Genomic DNA, 19137 nt, shown 5'->3' with positions numbered 1-19137 from the left:
GGCTTGGTTCTCTTGGAAGACTGTGAGACATTTCAACACTACTTTCAATAGAGAATAGTATATAATTTTTTTAATGAGGCACAGCAGTATAAGTAGCTATACAATATAAAACACACACACACACACACACACACACACACACACACACATCACATCACAGCAGCCTACAGTCAGGGTTGGGAAGGAATACATGTAACGGGAATACGTATTTAAAATACAAAATATAAGTAACTGTATTCCACTACAGTTACAATTTAAATCATTGGTAATTAGAATACAGTTACATTCAAAAAGTATTTTGATTACTGAAGAGATTACTTTGCATTTTATTGTCATTTGTTTCATTTAATATTTAGTCCTTTCAGATGGAAAACATTTATCCATATAAATGATGTGATCCAAAGTGCATTTGAACAGCGGTGAAACACTTTCTTATGATGTGTTACATTCATACGAGCAGACAGAGAAGAAAGTTTGAAATAAGTTTGGAGCAGAAGAAATAGAAATAAACCTTGTGTAAATTGTCAGCTTTACGCTAAGCTAAAATACTATTTCTAGCCATTTTACATGCACGTTACCAGGCACGATCATACTTTTTTATCAAGAAAATTCACTTTGGATTATAATTTCTTTTTTTTTTCTAGTAAGACCTTTGACATTAGGGCAAAAATCATATTCTTGATGATAATTTTTGTATTGTTTTCCTGTAAAAATATATAAAAAAACTCCTTAAAACAAGATCTATTTGATTTATCTTGTTTTAGAAACAACACTGCATAAGATATTTAGGATTTTCAGAGAATGTGTTTTTAACATGTGTATTTTGTCTTACTGTACTGACAGAGTTTTTATAGTCAAAACAAGTGAAAAAATCCAAATGAAGAATGAAGAAGTAATCCAAAGTATTTATAATACATTACTGACCTTGAGTAATCTAACGGAATACGTTACAAATTACATTTTACAGCATATATTCTGTAATCTGTAGTGGAATACATTTCAAAAGTAACCCTCTCAACCCTGCCTACAGTATATACTCAGATAAGAAATGTATTTCACACGCGTATATCTCTCATTTTGACCTGATCCGGTGCACCCTAAATTATGGTAAAAGGCAAATGAAAAGATGTGATTAAGCGCAGATTCTATATTCCATATTTCAAGATTCACGAGTTGTGTATTTGTTAAGACGGGCATGTTCCTTTAACTGCGCAGGAACGTATCACTGTGACGCTTTGCCTCCCGCGCCTGCCGCAGCCTAATGAACCTCGCCTTTTGCTGCGGACGCACAACAAAACAAAAGGCCTTAAAATCCGCGACATATGTAAAGAAAGACAGGTCACCACAACTATCATGACGGAGACTACTAAAACGCATGTCATTTTGCTGTCATGTGGAAGTTTCAACCCCATCACCAAGGGGCACATTCATATGTTCGGTAAGTATTTCGCCTAAAGAAGGGAATGGATGCCCCAGATGGGATTTTTAATTCAGCTGTATGGTGTGTGTGTGTGTGTGTTGATGTGTATGTAAAGGGCTACATGGTGTTTGTGATGATTATAGACATTATGATGTCACGTTCGATGATCGGTTAAGATATATCTGTCATGTAATATTCGCTGTCCACAGCGAGGTGCTGAAATGGGCGACGGCCTCGGTGCCTAGAATTATCAAAATAGTTGAGACGATGAGGTTGCTTTGCGCAACCGCAGCTTTCGTAAAAACAGCTATATTCATTCACAGTTTTGTGGACCCACCCAAGCGACATATAACTGTGATTTATGATATTTCACTAAGCGTTATTAGACTATGCGAAGGATAGTATATAAGCTGGTGCGCCTATATCCGAGGCAAGACCCTAATAACCATCTCCGTTTAACATCTGAAGTAAATAAACATTAAAATTATTCGGTTATTGTCCACTTTCGAGAGTTTACAGACCGACCTTCCTGCGTCATTAAGTAAATGAATCCCGAATTATCCTCTTCATCAAATTTGTGAAATTATAGTATGATAAATATATTATGGTCTATAGGTTAAAAACCTAAAATCTATGCCAAGTAAATTGTGGGCTAGATTTAAGGCATTATTTTTATTTATGTAATTTAATATTTAACTTAGAGGGAATACACTAGCAAGTCTGAAATGCACAGGTTTAAATTATGATCAAACCATTGCCTAACATTCTTATTAGGCTACAATGAATGGATGTGAGATGTTGTTCAAGTTGCAGATGATTTCTGTCACTGCAAGAACACAGAAAATATCATTTATGAACAAAACAAATTTAAACCAATCAACTGCTCATCAGTGACCATATTGGCATACTAATATTAGATACAGTGGTGGCCAAAAATATTGGCACCCTTGGAAAATATGAGCAAAGAAGTCTGTAAAATGTATGTGTTTATTGTTTATCCTTTTGATCTTTCATTTAAAATATTCACAAAAATATATCCTCTAATGGATATCAAACAACTGCAAACACAACACAAGTTTGATCAAAAAGCTAATATTTTTGTTAAATATATGTGTGGCACAATTATTGGCACCCCTGGAAATTCTTATGAGTAAAATATATATGAAGTATATTCCCATTCATATTTTAATATGACTAGAAACATAAAATTGTTCAGCCATGACTTTCTTTTTCAGAGGGGTATAAATATGAAGTAACACACAAGCCAAATTCCCTTAGTCATCGATCACAGTGGGTAAGACCAAAGAATAAAGTTATGATGTGCGGCAAAAGGTTGTTGAGCTTCACAAAATGGGAAGTGGCTATAAGAAAATAGCTAAAGCATTGAAAATGCCCATTTCCACCATCAGGGCAATAATTAAGAAGTTCCAATCAACTGGAGATGTTAAGAATCGGCCTGGAAGAGGACGGGTGTATATATTGTCTCCAAGCACGGTGAAGAGGATGGTTCGAGTTGCCAAAAATTCTCCAAGGATCACAGCTGGAGAATTGCAAAACTTAGTTGGGTCTTGGGGTCAGAAAGTCTCCAAAACTACAATCAGATGTCACCTACCTCACAACAAGTTGTTTGGGAGGGTTTAAAGAAAAAAGCCTCTGCTCTCATCTAACAACAAACTCAAGCATCTTCAGTTTGCCAGACACTACTGGAGCTTCAAATGGGACCAGGTCCTATGGTCAAATAAAACAAAAATAGAGCTTTTTGGCAGCAAACCCCAGAGATGGGTTTGGCGCACACAGAGAGGTAGCCATATGGAAAAGTACCTCATGGCCACGGTTAAATATGATGGTGGATCTTTAACGTTGTGGGGCTGTTTTTATGCCAAAGGTCCTGGACATCTTGTTCTGATACACGGCATCATGGACTCTATCAAATACCTACAGATAAAAAAATAAAAACCTGACTGCCTCAGCCAGAAAGCTTCAAATGGGCCATGGTTGGATCTTCCAGCAGGACAATGATCCAAAACACACATCAAAATCAACACAGAAATGGTTCACTGACCACAAAATCAAGGTTCTGCCATGGCCATCCCAGTCCCCAGACCTGAACCCCATAGAAAGCCTGTGTGGTGAACTGAAGAGGAGAGTCCACCAGCATGAACCTCGGAATGTGAAGGATCTGGAGAGATTCTGTATGGAGGAATGGTCTCAGATCCCTTGCCATGTGTTCTCCAACCTCATAATGCATTATAGGATAAGACTCAGAGCTGTTATCTTGGCAAATGGAGGTTGCACAAAGTATTGAATAAAAGGGTGCCAATAATTGTGCCACACATTTATTTGTCCAAAATATTTGTTTTTTGATAAAACTGTGTTGTGTTTGCAATTGTTTGATATCCATTAGAGGACATATTTCTGTGAATATTTTGAATGAAAGACCAAAAGGATAAACAATAAAGACATATTTTTTCACAGCCTTCTTTGCTCATATTTACCAAGGGTGCCAATATTTTTGGCCACCACTGTATGTTTACCCCCATACTTTGTACTGTGTGCTGTAGTTACAAGAAAATTACCATTGTGAAAGTCAAAATGAACAATACTTTAAATTAACCCTTGGAAACCCAGAGGCCCATTTAACCGTTAAGAATATTGGGTTGATTCTACATGACTTTTGCTGATCTTATGAGAACTGATTGCAAACTAAATATCTTAAAAATAAGAACGTGCTGGGGGCCTGGGTAGCTCAGTGGTAAAGACGCTGGCTACTACCCATGGAGTTCGCTAGTTCGCTAGTTTGAATCCCAGGGCGTGCTGAGTGACTCCAGCCAGGTCTCCTAAGCAACCAAATTGGCCCGGTTGCTAGGGAGGGTAGATCGTGATCGCCATAATGTGGTTCGTTCTCGGTGGGGCGCGTGATGAGTTGAGCGTGGATGCCGCGGTGGATGGCGTGAAGCCTCTACATGCACTATGTCTCCGTGGAAACGTGCTCAACAAGTCACGTGATAAGATGCGTGGGTTGGCGGTCTCAGACGCAGAGGCACCCGGATTGAGGTGAATCACTACGCGACCACAAGGACCTAAAAGCACAGTGGGAATTGGGCATTCCAAATTGGAAAAAGAAGAACGTGCTTCAGATCCTAGAGAAAACATTTTTTTTTTTTAACATTACATTTCACATGTATTACATTTTCAAATGCAAATATTTCCTGATAGCTGCATAAGCTAGATCTAGCTAGTTAGGTTCCCTTTACTTGAAGTATTTAAATTGAGATTAAATGGAAATTTTATGTTCAGACAAAGAGTTACATTTAAAGTTAAGTGCCATTAAAATGAATGAGTTAGCTTATTCAGTATTTCAAGTTAAGAACAACTTGCATGTGTAGTAAAAAAGTTCTATTAACTTAAACTTGGGAGTTTACTAACTTAAAACATTTCATGTCACTGATTGCCTAATTTTTATTTTAGTTTTGTTAACTTATTAGGGTTTACAGTGTAGCAGTACACTCCTGCCATCTATTTATTTTGATTTGTTTTATTTAATTATTATACAATGTGTTTTTGCTGGGGTCAAATTGACCCCAAAAAGACAAAGGTTTTCTTTACTGGATAAAAGTCACATTTCTGAAAAGTGCACGCCTTCTTTGTGGTAAAACAAAGGGTTAAAGCTTCAGTAATATTTGCCAATGGGGAATGGATTAGATCAGAGGAACAATATTAAAATAATTTGTATGTGAATTAATAACAGCAGCAAATTAATAGTTTTAACCATAATTTTAAAATTACTTTTATTACTTTTACACATATATGTAGCACTGGGGTCTCTGGTCATACCCCAAACAGAAAATAAATTAAATCTGAACAGAACATGAAAGTTAAAGCTCAGCTGTGATTGCACTGATAATATGAAATTATAGCATTATATGTGATAGGGAGAAGGGAGAAGGGAGATTTATTCGATTGACTTGTCCATCTCCATTATTCAGTGAGCCAATAAACATAAAGAAAAAAAAACTTGGAAGCTTTATACTATCCTTAATCCAGTCAGCTGTATTTTATTACCCCAAGCTTGAGGAACATGAATACCACCAGTTAGATCAATACAGCTCTGCTGCTTTTTTCCCCCTTAAGCAGAAAGCACCCATGTGTCTGTGACCTAATTTTCAAGCCTTCCTCTCCTACTGCATGCCTTTGCATATATTGTGGTACAAAAATTAGATGGAGCTTGTGGCTCATTGTGAGCAGTGCTTCTGTCTGAAATCTGTAGTGCCCTGTAGGCTATGCTGTTAAATGATCAGAAACCAATGAAAATATGTACATAAAAAACCTTTACAAGCTACCATTTTATTCATTAAGTAATGGATACATTTTTTTTATTGTTTCCCTGTATTTTCTATGACCTAATTTGAACTTTTTTCTGAAGTTTCTTCTTTGCAGTACATGTATTATATCCTTTGTAGATTTGTTTATTTGCCTGCCTCATTCCTCGTTGTTTCTGCCATCAGCTTCTGTTAATATTTTGATGGGGGTGGGGGTGTGTGGTTGTATTAGAAAGATGAAGCATGCATTATTGGAGCTAATTATGCATTTTGCTTACCCTATGAGAGAATCAGATCTCAGTTATCAGTGAAGTTAAAACAGAGGTTTTGCCCTGACATAAAAGACTTGATGATCTTAGAGAAAAAAAGAGCGTAATGTGCTGCTATTCATGCTTTTGTTTTCCCTCCTGCAGCAAATAAGAGGCCTCGATCATGTCTCTTAGAGTATTTCTTTAATCTAAGATAGCTTTATAACCTGACATGGTGTATTACGAAAGAAAAATGATGCCCATGAGATAATCAGGTAACCGTATGTGGTTTGCAGAAAAAGCCAGAGAGTTCTTACACAAGACTGGACGATTCATTGTGATTGGGGGTATCATCTCACCTGTACATGATTCCTATGGCAAACCGGTAAGAGAATCTATTTGTGTGACAGTCTGTGAAGAGGCTGGGAGGGATGCATTAGGGGTTGCACAGACTAGTCGACTACAACCAATGTAGTCGACACCGTCAGCCTGAAGTCGACTAGTCCCTCACCATTGATTTATAAAACGTGTCTGTAGGAAATACAGCGGATGTGAAGGTTGTTTCCTGTGCCGCTTGGCTCAACAACGCAATGCATCAATGTATCATCAGCAACAATCTTATGCATTCTCCGTATCTGTGTTGCACATTCGCATAGCATTGTATCAACACTAATAATATTCATAACATTCCATAGGCTACTCTGATAAGGATGTCACAAAAGCTGCAGTAACCTCCAATATATGCAAATTGGCCTTCAAATATAACCAAAATACTAGTGTAATGCTAACCTAGATAATGTTCAATTTGGCAACAGTTAGAAAAGCGCTTCAAGTCGGAGTCCGTTGACCTAACGGAATACATAGTCAATTTTGTGTGTTGGGACTTCTGACGGAATGCATCCCCATTGTCATCTACACGCTAGATCCCGTGGCAGCCCGAAACCATTCGAACATGCGGCTGCAAGAGGAGAGGGTAGTCCAGGCTAAGCTAAATATGTTCAGACACTTATGTTAACTTTTAGCTACGTTACAGCTCAACGTAGCCTACCTATTGTGGCACACTTCTTATAAAAAGGTGCTTTCGAGGAGATAACGTTATGGTTGAGGTTTATGTCATCTGATCCGATCCGTCCAAATACAAAACAACATTCAGACCATCGGTCATTATTTTTGCCCTCAGGTGTCAAAATACATCGTTCGTTTTCATGGCAACCTAGCAATAGGAACCCAGGCTCAGTCTATTTAGCTATATAATGCCTGACGACATATAGCTATGTTGATATTTCTGTAAATACATATAATTAGCTAAAACTCATTACACTGTAGCGAACATATATCTGTCTATTGTGTACTTTAGGATTGTACGTGTAGTGGGATTTCTGCGGCAGGGGTTCGGTTGTGCCTTGGATTAGGGGTGGAATGATGTCACGCGACAAATGGGCTCAACCAGTCGACTATTAAAAATCAGTAGTCGTGCAACCCCTAATAGACATACAGATCTGTTTAATAAAATATACTGTTGTGTACCTTGGTGTCGATCATTCAACCGATGCAACATAAAAAGTGTGTCTTTTCAAAATGTTTCCAATGAACAGGAAACTATAGACTACATCGGTTGTGAAAATGAGAAAATGACAGTTAAACTACTGTACTATTAATCAGACTGAATATATACATATATATATTATTATTTTTTTTATTTTTTTTCAGTTAACACAGATGAGTAAATGACTTGCCAGGGGACAACTTTTTGTAATGTTCTTTAAATTAAACGATTCCCTATCCAGTCCAGATTACACATAGTTCTACATAGTGTATACCTGTAGATAGGTTGATTTGCAACATGGTAAAAACAATCAATGATTTACAAATGTGGTGATATGTATCCCTTTATGTTTTTAACAGCAATGGATGATGAAACAAACTGATCCATTTATCTGAAACATTGAGCACATAACCGAATGTGGGCACACACACATGAAACTCATGGCCAGTAGATGGCATGTTTGCGATGCAACAGATGGAGACGTTACAAGAAACAAAAAAGATTTTGTAACATGCACAAGCAGGGCCGTTGCTAGGAATTCTGGGCCTCATGACTGTATATTGGTCTGGTCCTTTCATATAAAAAAATACAGTTTACAATTTGTTGTGGGCCTCCCTGTGCCTGTGGGCCCCTAAAATCGTTACCACCTTTCACCCTAATAGCTACGGCCCTGTGCACAAATCAAAGTATTAAAATCGAAAACTGAAAATATTTAATGATCATTTCTATTTTTATTTATTTTTATTTTTTTGTTAGATTTGAAGCAATGCATGATAGTTTTAGTTTAGTTTTAGTTTTTTTAGGGTTTTTTTGGAAAATGTTGGTTATTTTTTGGAATTTTGTTTCAGTTTTTGTTTTTGTTTCAGTTATACTATAATAACCTTGCTGTATATGCCTATCTATCGCTCACAGCCTCGATTGCATTCAAAAACAATTCAATATGGCGTCTACCCTGACTAAGGTGTAGTGTAAACAGAAATAATCTCATATTGCATATAAAGCTAAATCTGAATTATATGAACCAGCTCTAATAATATCAGACAAACTTCTTCCCATAACAGGAATTAATAAGAAGTTTGCCTTAGATTTCTTCTCTCTTATCATCAAAGCTATGGATAATAAATGCTTTTAAACAGGATTCAGTCATTCCTACTTAATTCTACTAATTAAAACTACTAATTGAGTTAGGAGAGACATACACATTTTTTTCATAATAATAATAAGAATCATTGTGTTTTGCACCCTGATAATCTAAAACAAATTGATTATCAGCTCTTATGTTGATTAAATACTTTTCAATAGCAAATGTAAACCAAATAATGTCATTTGTAGTTGAATTTAAGTTGAAAAATGCCAATCATTGGTAGTTGGACTTATTGTATGGCAATATTTGTCATGAGTCACTTTTCCTTTTGGTTTTTAAATGTTTTTCTAGGGCCTTGTCCCTAGCAGACATCGTCTTACCATGTGTCAGTTAGCAGTTCAGTCTTCTGATTGGATCAGGTAACTGTCAATTATTTGAGTACCTCAGCATCCTTGGGTTATATTTGGAATGGAAATATATTGTAAAGCGGACATAATATGTTTGATGGATTAATGGTTTTTCGCAGAGTGGATCCTTGGGAGTGCTACCAGGAGACCTGGCAGACCACTTGCAGTGTTCTGGAGCATCACCGAGACTTAATGAAAGTAAGTCACAAACTTTTGGTTCAAAATTTACCAGCATGCCAGGAATTCCACGTATACTTAGTGGTACACACATTGTTAAAACATTGGTGAAGTAGTGAACTGGGCTATTCCTTTGCAGCGGGTGACAGGATGCATTCTGTCCAACGTAAACACACCTTCCACAACCCCTGTGATTGGTCAGCCCCAAAACGGGACACCTCCTATTTACCAAAACACAGCTAACAAATCTGTGGCTAGTAAGTGACCATTTTAATGTTCAGATATTTGGTGTTTGATCACTGCTGTGTACAAGCACTTATTGATTGACTGATATATGTTTTTGTTCCCCCAGTTAAGATGTGGGGAAAGATGAGTGAGAGTCTGGGTAAAATTTGCTGTGTTCGCCCACACATGGAACGTTATACCTTTGTTGGTAAGTTTTGGATATACACTTTCCATAGCTAGCTTAAAACACATTTGGACCCTTCATTTGGACCCTTTCTACTGCATGGCATGAAGACATGTTCTCAATTCATACACATATTATAGTGTTGACTGCATTCGACAATCTCAGCCTTTCAACCCTGTTACCCAAGTTATTTTATGAAAAATTTATCTAACACCTATTTTTATTTATACCACGGGTCTGTTGAATGGTAGATTCTGATTGATTGATAGATGTTCTAGAGTGTGCAATTATTTTTCAGTAAACGCATGGCTATGTAGTAGTTCCAGTTCTTGTCCACATAATGGTTCTATATCACTTCGCCAAATGATTTCAGTTATTTCAAAGAGTCGTACAGGCTTCCACAGCAAGATAACAAAATTAAACAAAGAAATTGGCTAAGTACATGGAATAAGAATGACAAATAATTACTACATTTATTTAATTTTCTGTGGAAACACCATAGCACTCCCTTTCGCTCTCGCTCTCACCCACACTCACACACACTGACACATATACATACGCACACACATAGTGACTCGCAACAGACAAAGCCTTGATGCCAGTGCACCCCTGCAATTTGATCAATACAGCAGTTTCTATACTATCCAAAATAACTTTCAATATCTGTGGAAAGCACCCTCACGCTCCCCCTTCCTCTCTCTTTCACTCTCACCCACACTCTCACACACAAACACACATACATACGCACACACACAGACACTCGCACAGAGCCTTGATGTCAACGAACCCCTGCAACTCAATAAAGAGTTGTTTAGAAATGGGAAATCTACGCTGCTGCTGAGAAGTATACTTAAACTAACATCTTGGTATTACTGCTGATGAGAGCCACAGCAAACAAAGGTAATCCCACACACGATTGCGGAATAATTTGCTCCAGCCCGTTAAATTATTGAAAAATAATGCACACACGAGGTGACAACATTCAAACTAGCTAGTCCCTCCTGAGTGATTGCTTAATTTAGGCTCATTTTAATTTTTAAATTGTTCATATGATTTGTTAGGCTTCCTTAGTTTAACAATCAACATTTTCTGAAGGTTTAGCACCTACTTTCACTGACCATTTGTTGAAAAAGAAAGAGTCTTATGCACTATTTGAAAAGTGCCTCATATTCAAAATAAACATACTGTAAATGCTGTACATTCATTCATGCCCTTGCCACTGACAATGATTTAAGCTGAAGAATATGACCTGTTGAATCCATTTTGAATTGTGTCATAATAGATAAGTGAAGAAAAAGAGCTCTGGAATGCAGTGATATTTCTACGGCCTTGTGGTTGGGCTCATATAAAAACCACATAATTATTTTGAATTATTCATACGTATCTCAGAGGATGTGCATACATTTTACATGATTATGATGACTTCCAGTAAATCAATCATTCCTGCGACCTCTCAAATCTTTCTTTTTTTCTCAACAGACGAAAATGCCAACCTTGGCACTGCAATGCGCTACGAGGAAATTGGTGAGGCGATTTGATTTTCCATGCCAGGTTTTTGGTTTTCAAATCAGTTCTTGCTTGTCACTTTAAGTCATCATCAGAAACACTCAGTTTGCCCAGGGAGAGAATAAGCTCACATTGTATTCTCCCTCAGTAAAACAAAAATAACATCAAATAAAAAATACAGACAAACAGTTGTCAGAGAACTAGACGAGACAATTACAGTCTTTGTACCATTTGTGTTGTTGTGCTCATCTATATACTGATAAGAGTGACAATAAGAGGAATCTAGTGCCTTCTAAAATAAATAAAATGTGTCTTTTGAAATGTGTCTTCGCATTTTCCCCCACAACGATGGAAAAAACGTGTTTTGTAATGTGTAACTGTGATTGTTTGTTCAGAGTTGCGTATCCTGCTCCTGTGTGGCAGCGATCTCCTGGAATCTTTCTGCATCCCTGGCTTGTGGAACGAAAGTGATGTAAGATATGTTTCCTTCTTTCTTTCCCTATCTTTATCACTCACAAACATGTACACATTTTATAAAATATATTATGCTAGCATACATTATATTTTATTTGTTCATATCAAATAATTAATAAAGATAATATGATAGACATTCAATATTGCATGTAATTGATCTTGAATTCCAGTTATGGATTAAGTCCTGTGTTCGCAACCTATTTTGCTTCCATAATGTGATGTGTTTCTGAGTGAAACAGGATATTCAGTGAGAAAAAAATTATGCAGAGACTTGACTTTATCCATCGGTAATTGATTGGATTCTGAAAAGTGAGAGAGCTTGGTTAAAACAAATTTAAAAACTAGGTGAAAAATATGAGAGGGCTTGGTAAGGTCTGCCGAAAAGGAAAGTTGTTTCAGGAGCAGAGCAAAGTAAATCAGATCAGTTTTGATTTGATGTTGACTTTAGATTGTAAGCATATTACAAATTCAGTAATGTGTTGTTAAACTAAACTAAAAATGTGATTATCAAGCATTTATGAGCTCTTGAATGGAAATCTAAATTTTCTTTTAGATGGAAGTGATAGTGGGGGATTTTGGGATAGTGGTGGTTCCTCGAGATGGAGTTGACACAGAGAGGATAATGAACCATTCATCCATGCTCCGAAAGCACAAGGTATCAGCAACAAGCTATTAGGTGGCCAACTATTATATCTGACATGTGATGGCATTTCCAACAACTTATCTGTTACACATTGGGGTTCAAAAGTCTGAGACCACATTGAAAATCTGGGACTCAAAATGGACAAATTTACAAAAAAGAACATTATAATGTAAATGTATTTCTAGGCCACTAATCCAATACACAAATTTAAACATCGCCCATGTTAATTCCTTTGTGTAAAAAAAAAAAAAAAGTTCCTTGCTTCCATTGAAGAACACAAAATGTTCTTTGGAACATTCTCAAATCATGCTGGGATAAAATGGATCATCAGGTTTTGCACAAACATGTGGAGTCCGTGCCAGCTCAAGTGGTTGCTGTCATTAAAGCAAAAGTGGGACATTTTGAAATTCTGAAATTCATGTAAATTTTTGGTAACACTTTCTGTGAAGCCCATATTTATAATGCATTGTAAAGGCATTTTAAATGTATTATACTGCGTTCATAATGTCTCATTATACACCTTATAATAAGTTGTAACTTCACATCAATAATTATAACTACAGTTATAATACATTATAAGACTTCCCCTATTCATAGTTATACTTTAGAGGATAATGCATTATGTTACGCAGCAGATGTTAATAAAGATAATCGTATAGTGTAAAGTGCTGTATAGTGTAAACAGTCAAAAGGCTTTATGACGTGATCATATTATAAGTGGTCTTGACCTGCTATAAGTTACAAAAGCAATATCTTCTTATAAACAGCCATAACATAAAAGTCAAACTTATATAATGGAAGTTATTTATAAAATAAGTCTTCAAACAAGATGCACAAACATTAAAGTTTATTGAATAGTGTCCATTATAGAATCAGTTTGATTTTTGCTTACACCCAAGAAGATTGGCTACATGTGTAATCAACATACATATTTTTTTATTCTGATATATATTAACCTTGTAGTTTTACAAGTGTTTTTCGCAATATCTCAAAATGTACACTGAATGTGTGTTTTGTATTTTGTGCATATGTAATGTATATAACTTCCAGCATGACTTGTAATGTCTTATAACCAATTAAAAATATCTTCTGGATGTTTATAAGAAGACATTGCTTTTGTCACTTTTCTTAAAGCATATATAATACATTATAACTTCTGCAGATGAAATTGGATGTTGCTTGTGTTATAATACATTATACTCTAAGGTATAACAGTGAATAGGAAAGTGTTATAATGTATTATAATTGTTGTTACAATTATTTATGAGAAGTTATAACATATTATAAGGTATATTGTTAGACATTACTAATGCATTATAATGCCTTTACAATGCATTATAAATATGGGCTTCATAGAAAGTGTTACCCATTTGTTTTATTTTTATTCAAAGTTTCACTCAAATTGTTATGGTTTTAATATCATTTGTATTTTTACCCTATTTAAATAGATTAGATCAATGCAAAATATAAGCATTTTCGTCACCCACTGTCAATGCAAGTAAATGCACTGTTTTTTTGTTAATGGTTATATGGTTTTACTTTTCCTCTCACAGGACAATATTATCGTGGTAAAGGACGAGATCGACCACCCAATGTCCATTGTCAGTTCAACTAAGAGCAGGTCCTCACTCTCTCTGCATCATTAATTGTCATTCTCTTAAGCTGTCCATTCTAAGCCATAACTATTTGCTTTTCTCCTCATCAGACTGGCTCTTCAGCATGGTGATGGTCATGTTGTGGATTACCTGAGCCAGCCTGTCATTGACTACATCCTGCAGAGTCAGCTCTACATCAATGCTTCTGGATAGTGTGGGGAAGTCCAGTCCTTGCCATTAGTCATCCCTGTCTGTCTCTCTGTGTGTAATTTAGAATATATTCCTCCTGTGCTACCACTGCTTTTCCATGTAGAGGAGCATTAATCTGTCCTCCCTTCTTACTTGTGTCTCATTGGACTGACGGATGTACAGCACTGTGCCTGAGGGATATGTTCTTAAAGACTTGCCTCACCAATCAGTTTTAAGAGACTGGGTCGTGTGGGCGTAGGTGCCCAATATGAGAAAGGGGAGAGTGAAACTTGGTGCCACTAAAGAGAAAATGAGATTTTGAATGAATTAGATGCACTACCAGTCAAATGTTTGGGTACACCACATTGTTTTTATGACTATTTTCCACATTTAGACATAGAATAGTATTAAAGTCATCAAACCTCACTATGAAAAACAAAAATAAAATATGGCAATTATGTTGTAATCAGAAATGTTAAAAAATAGCCATTATTGCTTAGATTTCTGTACACTTTCACAAGGTATTCACATGGAATGCTTTTTAAACACTACTGAACAAGGTCCCATAAAGGCTGGGCACTTGTTGGCTGTTTTTCCATCACTGTCTTTTCCAACTCTCCCATTTTATTTTATTGATTTATTACATATACTTTTAGTTTTATGAAGGCATTCAAATTTAGGCACTGTTTATATTTGTCTACAAAACTAATTTCAACCATTTAAGCATAAGCCTTTAGATCAAAAGGTTTTTAAGGTCAAGAGAAGCATAAATTCAGTCAAGTTTGTCCAAATATTTGACTGGTAGTTTAAATCATTGCCTGCTATAATGTTGGCTTTGCTGTTGATTTGATACTTTCTGTTCCGGTAGTTGCATGCTGAGGGGTTTTCTTTTAGCGCATGAGTGTTTAAACTTACCAGGTAGACCGTAGTCTGTGGTTACAATGTTTGCATAAAAACTGTGCTTACACTCATCTCATCTCTAAATACACTTTCTACTCATCAATCTACTGTGTGTCCTGAGAAAGTTTGGTTGCTGTCTTTCTGCAGTCTCATATCCTGTATTATGCCTCAATGTTTTATCTTCAATGTGCATTCATGTATACATGGAGTATTTGGTTGCACATTAAAGAATGCAATTTTCTTTGCTTTGCTTTTGTGAACATTTACTTCTCACAGAGCTCCTTTAGCTTGACAAGCTAAAACGCCATAGACATTATTTCAAGAAAAGCCACCCAGAGAGCACACATACATTTCCAAGATATCTGTTTTAGATATTTGCATCTGGAAAGCATCACAATCTAATTAACATCTGCTAAACATCTTAAAAAGATCAGATTTTCAAACATTCTAGCTCATAAACGTCTCAAAAGACATCTTCTGAATGTACTTACATACATCTTTTAAACATATTGCAGAGGAGCAAACACGTAAAAAAAAAAAAAAAAAAGAAGTATTCCAAATGCAAACACACACACATCAAATAGATGTCTGGGTGATGTACGTGTGCTGTCAGGGCAGTCACTGCCTCTGCGTCATAACCATTTGTTGCAGCTGAGATTCATTTCACTTTTGGTTGTTTCGTAAAGAAATAGCTAGAGAAAAGACAGCCACCCAGATAGCATACATACGTTTCCGAGATGTCTGTTTTTGATCTTTTCATCTGGAAAGCATCGCATTCTAATAAACATCTGCTAAACATCTTAAAAAGATCAGATTTACAAACATTCTAAATCATAAACGTCTCAAAGACATCTGCTGAATGTCGTATTGACATCTGAGAGGAAACATCTTATAGACGTATTGCAGATGAACAAACAATGTAAAAAATACGTCTACTTCCAGATGTAAACACACACATCAAACAGACATCTTGGTTATGTACGTGTGCTATCAGGGTTGTTTGCTCATCTACAATACGTCAGTAAGACTTTTCATCTCGGATGTCAATAAGACATTCAGGAGATGTTATGATTTAGAATGTTTGTAAATCTGATCTTTTTAAGATGTTAAGCAGATGTGAATTAGAATGTGATGCCATGCTGAAACGCCCAAAAACAGATTTAAGAGTGCTATCTGGGAAGAGTGCAAACATTGTTCTGAATAAATACCTGTGCCACTTGACCATTTACGGCTAAATCACAGCCATGTTGATCATCAGACCAATAGCACGATTTTAGCTTTATTAGAACAGTTAACAAACAATACATAATTGTATATAACTTATGTTTCAAACAAAACTTGACCAGGTAGTTCATACATTTCTTTTCCGCCAGCATAAATAGTTCCAAAAGAAGCCAAAGCATCACAAATAACTGCTGTCTCTGCACTGGTCTCAGAACTACTAGTGGTGTTTCGTTCGTGGCCGAATCGGTGTTCTGAATTAATCTTCTATGTAAATTAATCATTCTTGTTCACTTCCATTGTGAACAATTCGGTGTTGATTCAATGCCTAACTTGCATTACAAAAGACACTAATTTGTCATCATCTACTGGTGAAAATATCTAGTTTGCAGAACTGGTCACTGAATTAATCAGTGAAAAAAATAAAATAAATTAGCAGTGAATTCAAATCCCCACACTACCTGAAAAGCCACGAACACTGACAAGTGGACTGATACAAATAGTAAAGCGTCCAAGTGCTGTTATAGCCAATCAAACTCAAAGACCGGACCTATGTTGTATAATCTAAAATAAAGAATGAGTCAAACTGTCAGATAAAAGTTCAATCTACTGCACATCTTCCACAACCTTTTCAAACAACAGTGTTAATTTTCTACAATATTTTGCTGTTATTTGACGACAAGGAATAACTGGCATTCAATAATTACGTTTATATTACATAATTCACTTTGAATATCTTGAGCAGAATTGCTTCATGTTATAAAGAGATAATATATGATTGAAGCTTCTTGTGAAACATGGTTTAATTCTATTCACTCTGACAGGTTTGAACCCTGAGACTTTCATTAATGGAATAAAAAAAAAATATTTGTTTAAATATTGATCTTTACAAATACAAAACTTACTAAAATTCTGAGATTCAAATAAAACTGTACACTAAGACTAGGTTTATTGTAGCTGATTTGTTGTTGGTTGTGGACATTATCAAAGAAAAAGCAAGAAATATAATAACTCCATTATAACTCATTTTTGAATGGATTATACTCCTCTAACATATAGAAACAATTGTTAAATGCACATTAATACCTCACTGTTTGTATGAAATGAACTGAATTATTTTTGTTTCATAAGCATTATGTAACCATAGCAACTGATGTGTCAGGAATCACTAGGATACTTAACCTCAAGACTGGTTAGTGTTTACTCTCTATATAAATTCAAAAATAAAAGGATTATGTGAAATAAACCACATATATTTTATGTTTTTTCATGGGTTAGGCATTCTGTATTCTTTTCTACTTCATCACAATCTTTATGGCTTCCCTGCAATCTTCATGCCTTCATTCAAAATTATTAGCAACAAAATGGATGTTGTTGATGATATTGTTTTCTGTTGTATTTTTGTTATTGAGATTGAATTATTTTAACCTCACTGTATACATAAAAAAAAAAACATGTGTGAAGATTTTAAGTTAGGCCTCTGTTTTTAAGATGCTAAAACTGTAGATCTTAATTTTAGGCCCTCAAAGTTATTTTATTCTTTTCATTATTTATTTATTTTAAAGTAGTTGTCTCTAATGAAAAGCATGTATAAGTGTGTCTGCATAATCAGAATATATATGAATATATTTCTACTTTATAGTGGCTACTCAATAAGCATTCAAACACTGAAACAGTATACTGCCATGACAACAATTCATGCCCTTACGTCAATACTGAATTTAATTAAAACAAAACAGAATACACAATAATGAAATTGTTAGTTGTGCATTTCTTTCTGACTTAAAATAATTATTTTACTAGATGCTGAAATAGAAATAGTAGTAACTGGATGTAACTTTTTATTTGGGACAATCAAATTAAATATGTGGTATATATATATATATATATATATATATATATATATATATATATATATATATATATATATTAATTACCCAAATGCAACTACTCATTTACTCTCATTTACGTCATTTCAAACTTCACAGTAATAATTTTTTAATAAAAAAAACAAAAAAAAAAAAACATTCTACACAAGCAAAAAAATAAATACTAGAACAATCTCACACATCAGTACAAAATCTTTTATGGCCGGAAATAAAAAAAACACTACTTTAAAAGTACAGTAGTGTCAGTATTCATAGCACATTTGCTACTTTAAACTGTATAACTTTGTGCTTTGATCCTACATTACAGTAAGCCATTAAGGCCTTTCAATAGGTGGTATGTTATAACAGCCCTCAGGAATGCTTTTACGGACCTCCTCTAAGTTGGCGATGTCTGCCAGGATGGTGTCAATGTCATTGATCATGTTCGCGATGGTGGTTCTCTGTTGGGCTTCTTTCTCCTCCAGCTCCTTGAGTCTGGGCCTCAGTTCCTTCTCCACACGACTGCGGCTTCTAGCTACTACACTTTCTAGGTCAGTTACTCGTTTTTCATTAACTATGCCAGGTGATCCTGTAAAAAAAAAGATTTTAGTCATTCTTGGTCAATCCCTGTGCATCACTGCAGTCTGGGATTTGGATGAGAGTTATTGTTTTGCAACTGTTTTGCCATGTTAACCTCATGCGACCCTGCCAGAGAGTATTTAGCAGAGATGGGCCACTTCTATTAAAATAAATGGGAGAAATTGTAATACCCAACGGCAGCCAACGGTCAACGGATGTAGAAAGGAAGTCCCGCCTTACTGGTAAAAGAGCCAATCACCTTTTAGATTCAGAAATCGCCTGTCAATCAACTCAACAACACACATGCGCATTAGTTATAAGCCGAGAAAATTTTGTTTTTTAGTGTAATCTGAGGTAAAGAAGCACAATTTATTATACAGACAGATTGACAGATTTTACTGCTGATTTGAAATATGTTATTTGATCGTAATCTTGACCAACCATTTAGGAGATTTCGGCCTTTTCCCATTCAAGTTGATAGGAGCTGCATTGGCATGAGTGGAAATAGCCTCCCGAGGGCGTTCCAAAGATGGCCGACAGTGGACTGACTTG

The 19137-nt window shown here is 35.7% G+C and overlaps 2 protein-coding genes across 2 annotated transcripts in view; one reads left to right on the top strand and one right to left on the bottom strand.

Annotated features, from left to right (window-relative positions):
* The first annotated feature begins 1240 nt into the window (after positions 1-1240).
* nmnat2 (nicotinamide nucleotide adenylyltransferase 2) lies at positions 1241-18163 on the top strand. The gene is made up of 11 exons (XM_051700102.1): positions 1241-1438; positions 6284-6372; positions 8969-9036; positions 9144-9222; positions 9341-9458; positions 9554-9634; positions 11090-11134; positions 11512-11588; positions 12144-12245; positions 13787-13854; positions 13939-18163. The coding sequence occupies exons 1-11, from the start codon at positions 1354-1356 to the stop codon at positions 14039-14041; spliced, it is 915 nt and encodes a 304-aa protein (XP_051556062.1). The 5' UTR covers positions 1241-1353; the 3' UTR covers positions 14042-18163.
* The window catches only part of LOC127442217 (laminin subunit gamma-2-like), a 27042-nt gene continuing 24081 nt past the window's right edge, over positions 16177-19137 (bottom strand). Inside the window, exon 22 of the mRNA XM_051700082.1 lies at positions 16177-18595. Within this exon, the coding sequence (XP_051556042.1) occupies positions 18342-18595 (254 nt within the window). The 3' untranslated portion in view covers positions 16177-18341. The remainder of the gene's footprint in view (positions 18596-19137) is intronic.

The sequence above is a fragment of the Myxocyprinus asiaticus genome, chromosome 6, assembly GCF_019703515.2.
Source record: "Myxocyprinus asiaticus isolate MX2 ecotype Aquarium Trade chromosome 6, UBuf_Myxa_2, whole genome shotgun sequence".
Taxonomy (NCBI): Eukaryota; Metazoa; Chordata; class Actinopteri; order Cypriniformes; family Catostomidae; genus Myxocyprinus; species Myxocyprinus asiaticus.
The sequence above is the reverse complement of the archived record's forward strand: the minus strand, read 5'-3'. Positions and strand labels throughout refer to the sequence as shown.

Bases quoted from the DNA above. Each gene is read 5' to 3' on its own strand.
- nmnat2 (XM_051700102.1), top strand. From the start codon at position 1,354: ATGACGGAGACTACTAAAACGCATGTCATTTTGCTGTCATGTGGAAGT. The intron at 1,439-6,283 runs GTAAGTATTTCG...TGTGGTTTGCAG, and splicing joins GGGGCACATTCATATGTTCG to AAAAAGCCAGAGAGTTCTTA. The intron at 11,589-12,143 runs GTAAGATATGTT...ATTTTCTTTTAG, and splicing joins GCTTGTGGAACGAAAGTGAT to ATGGAAGTGATAGTGGGGGA.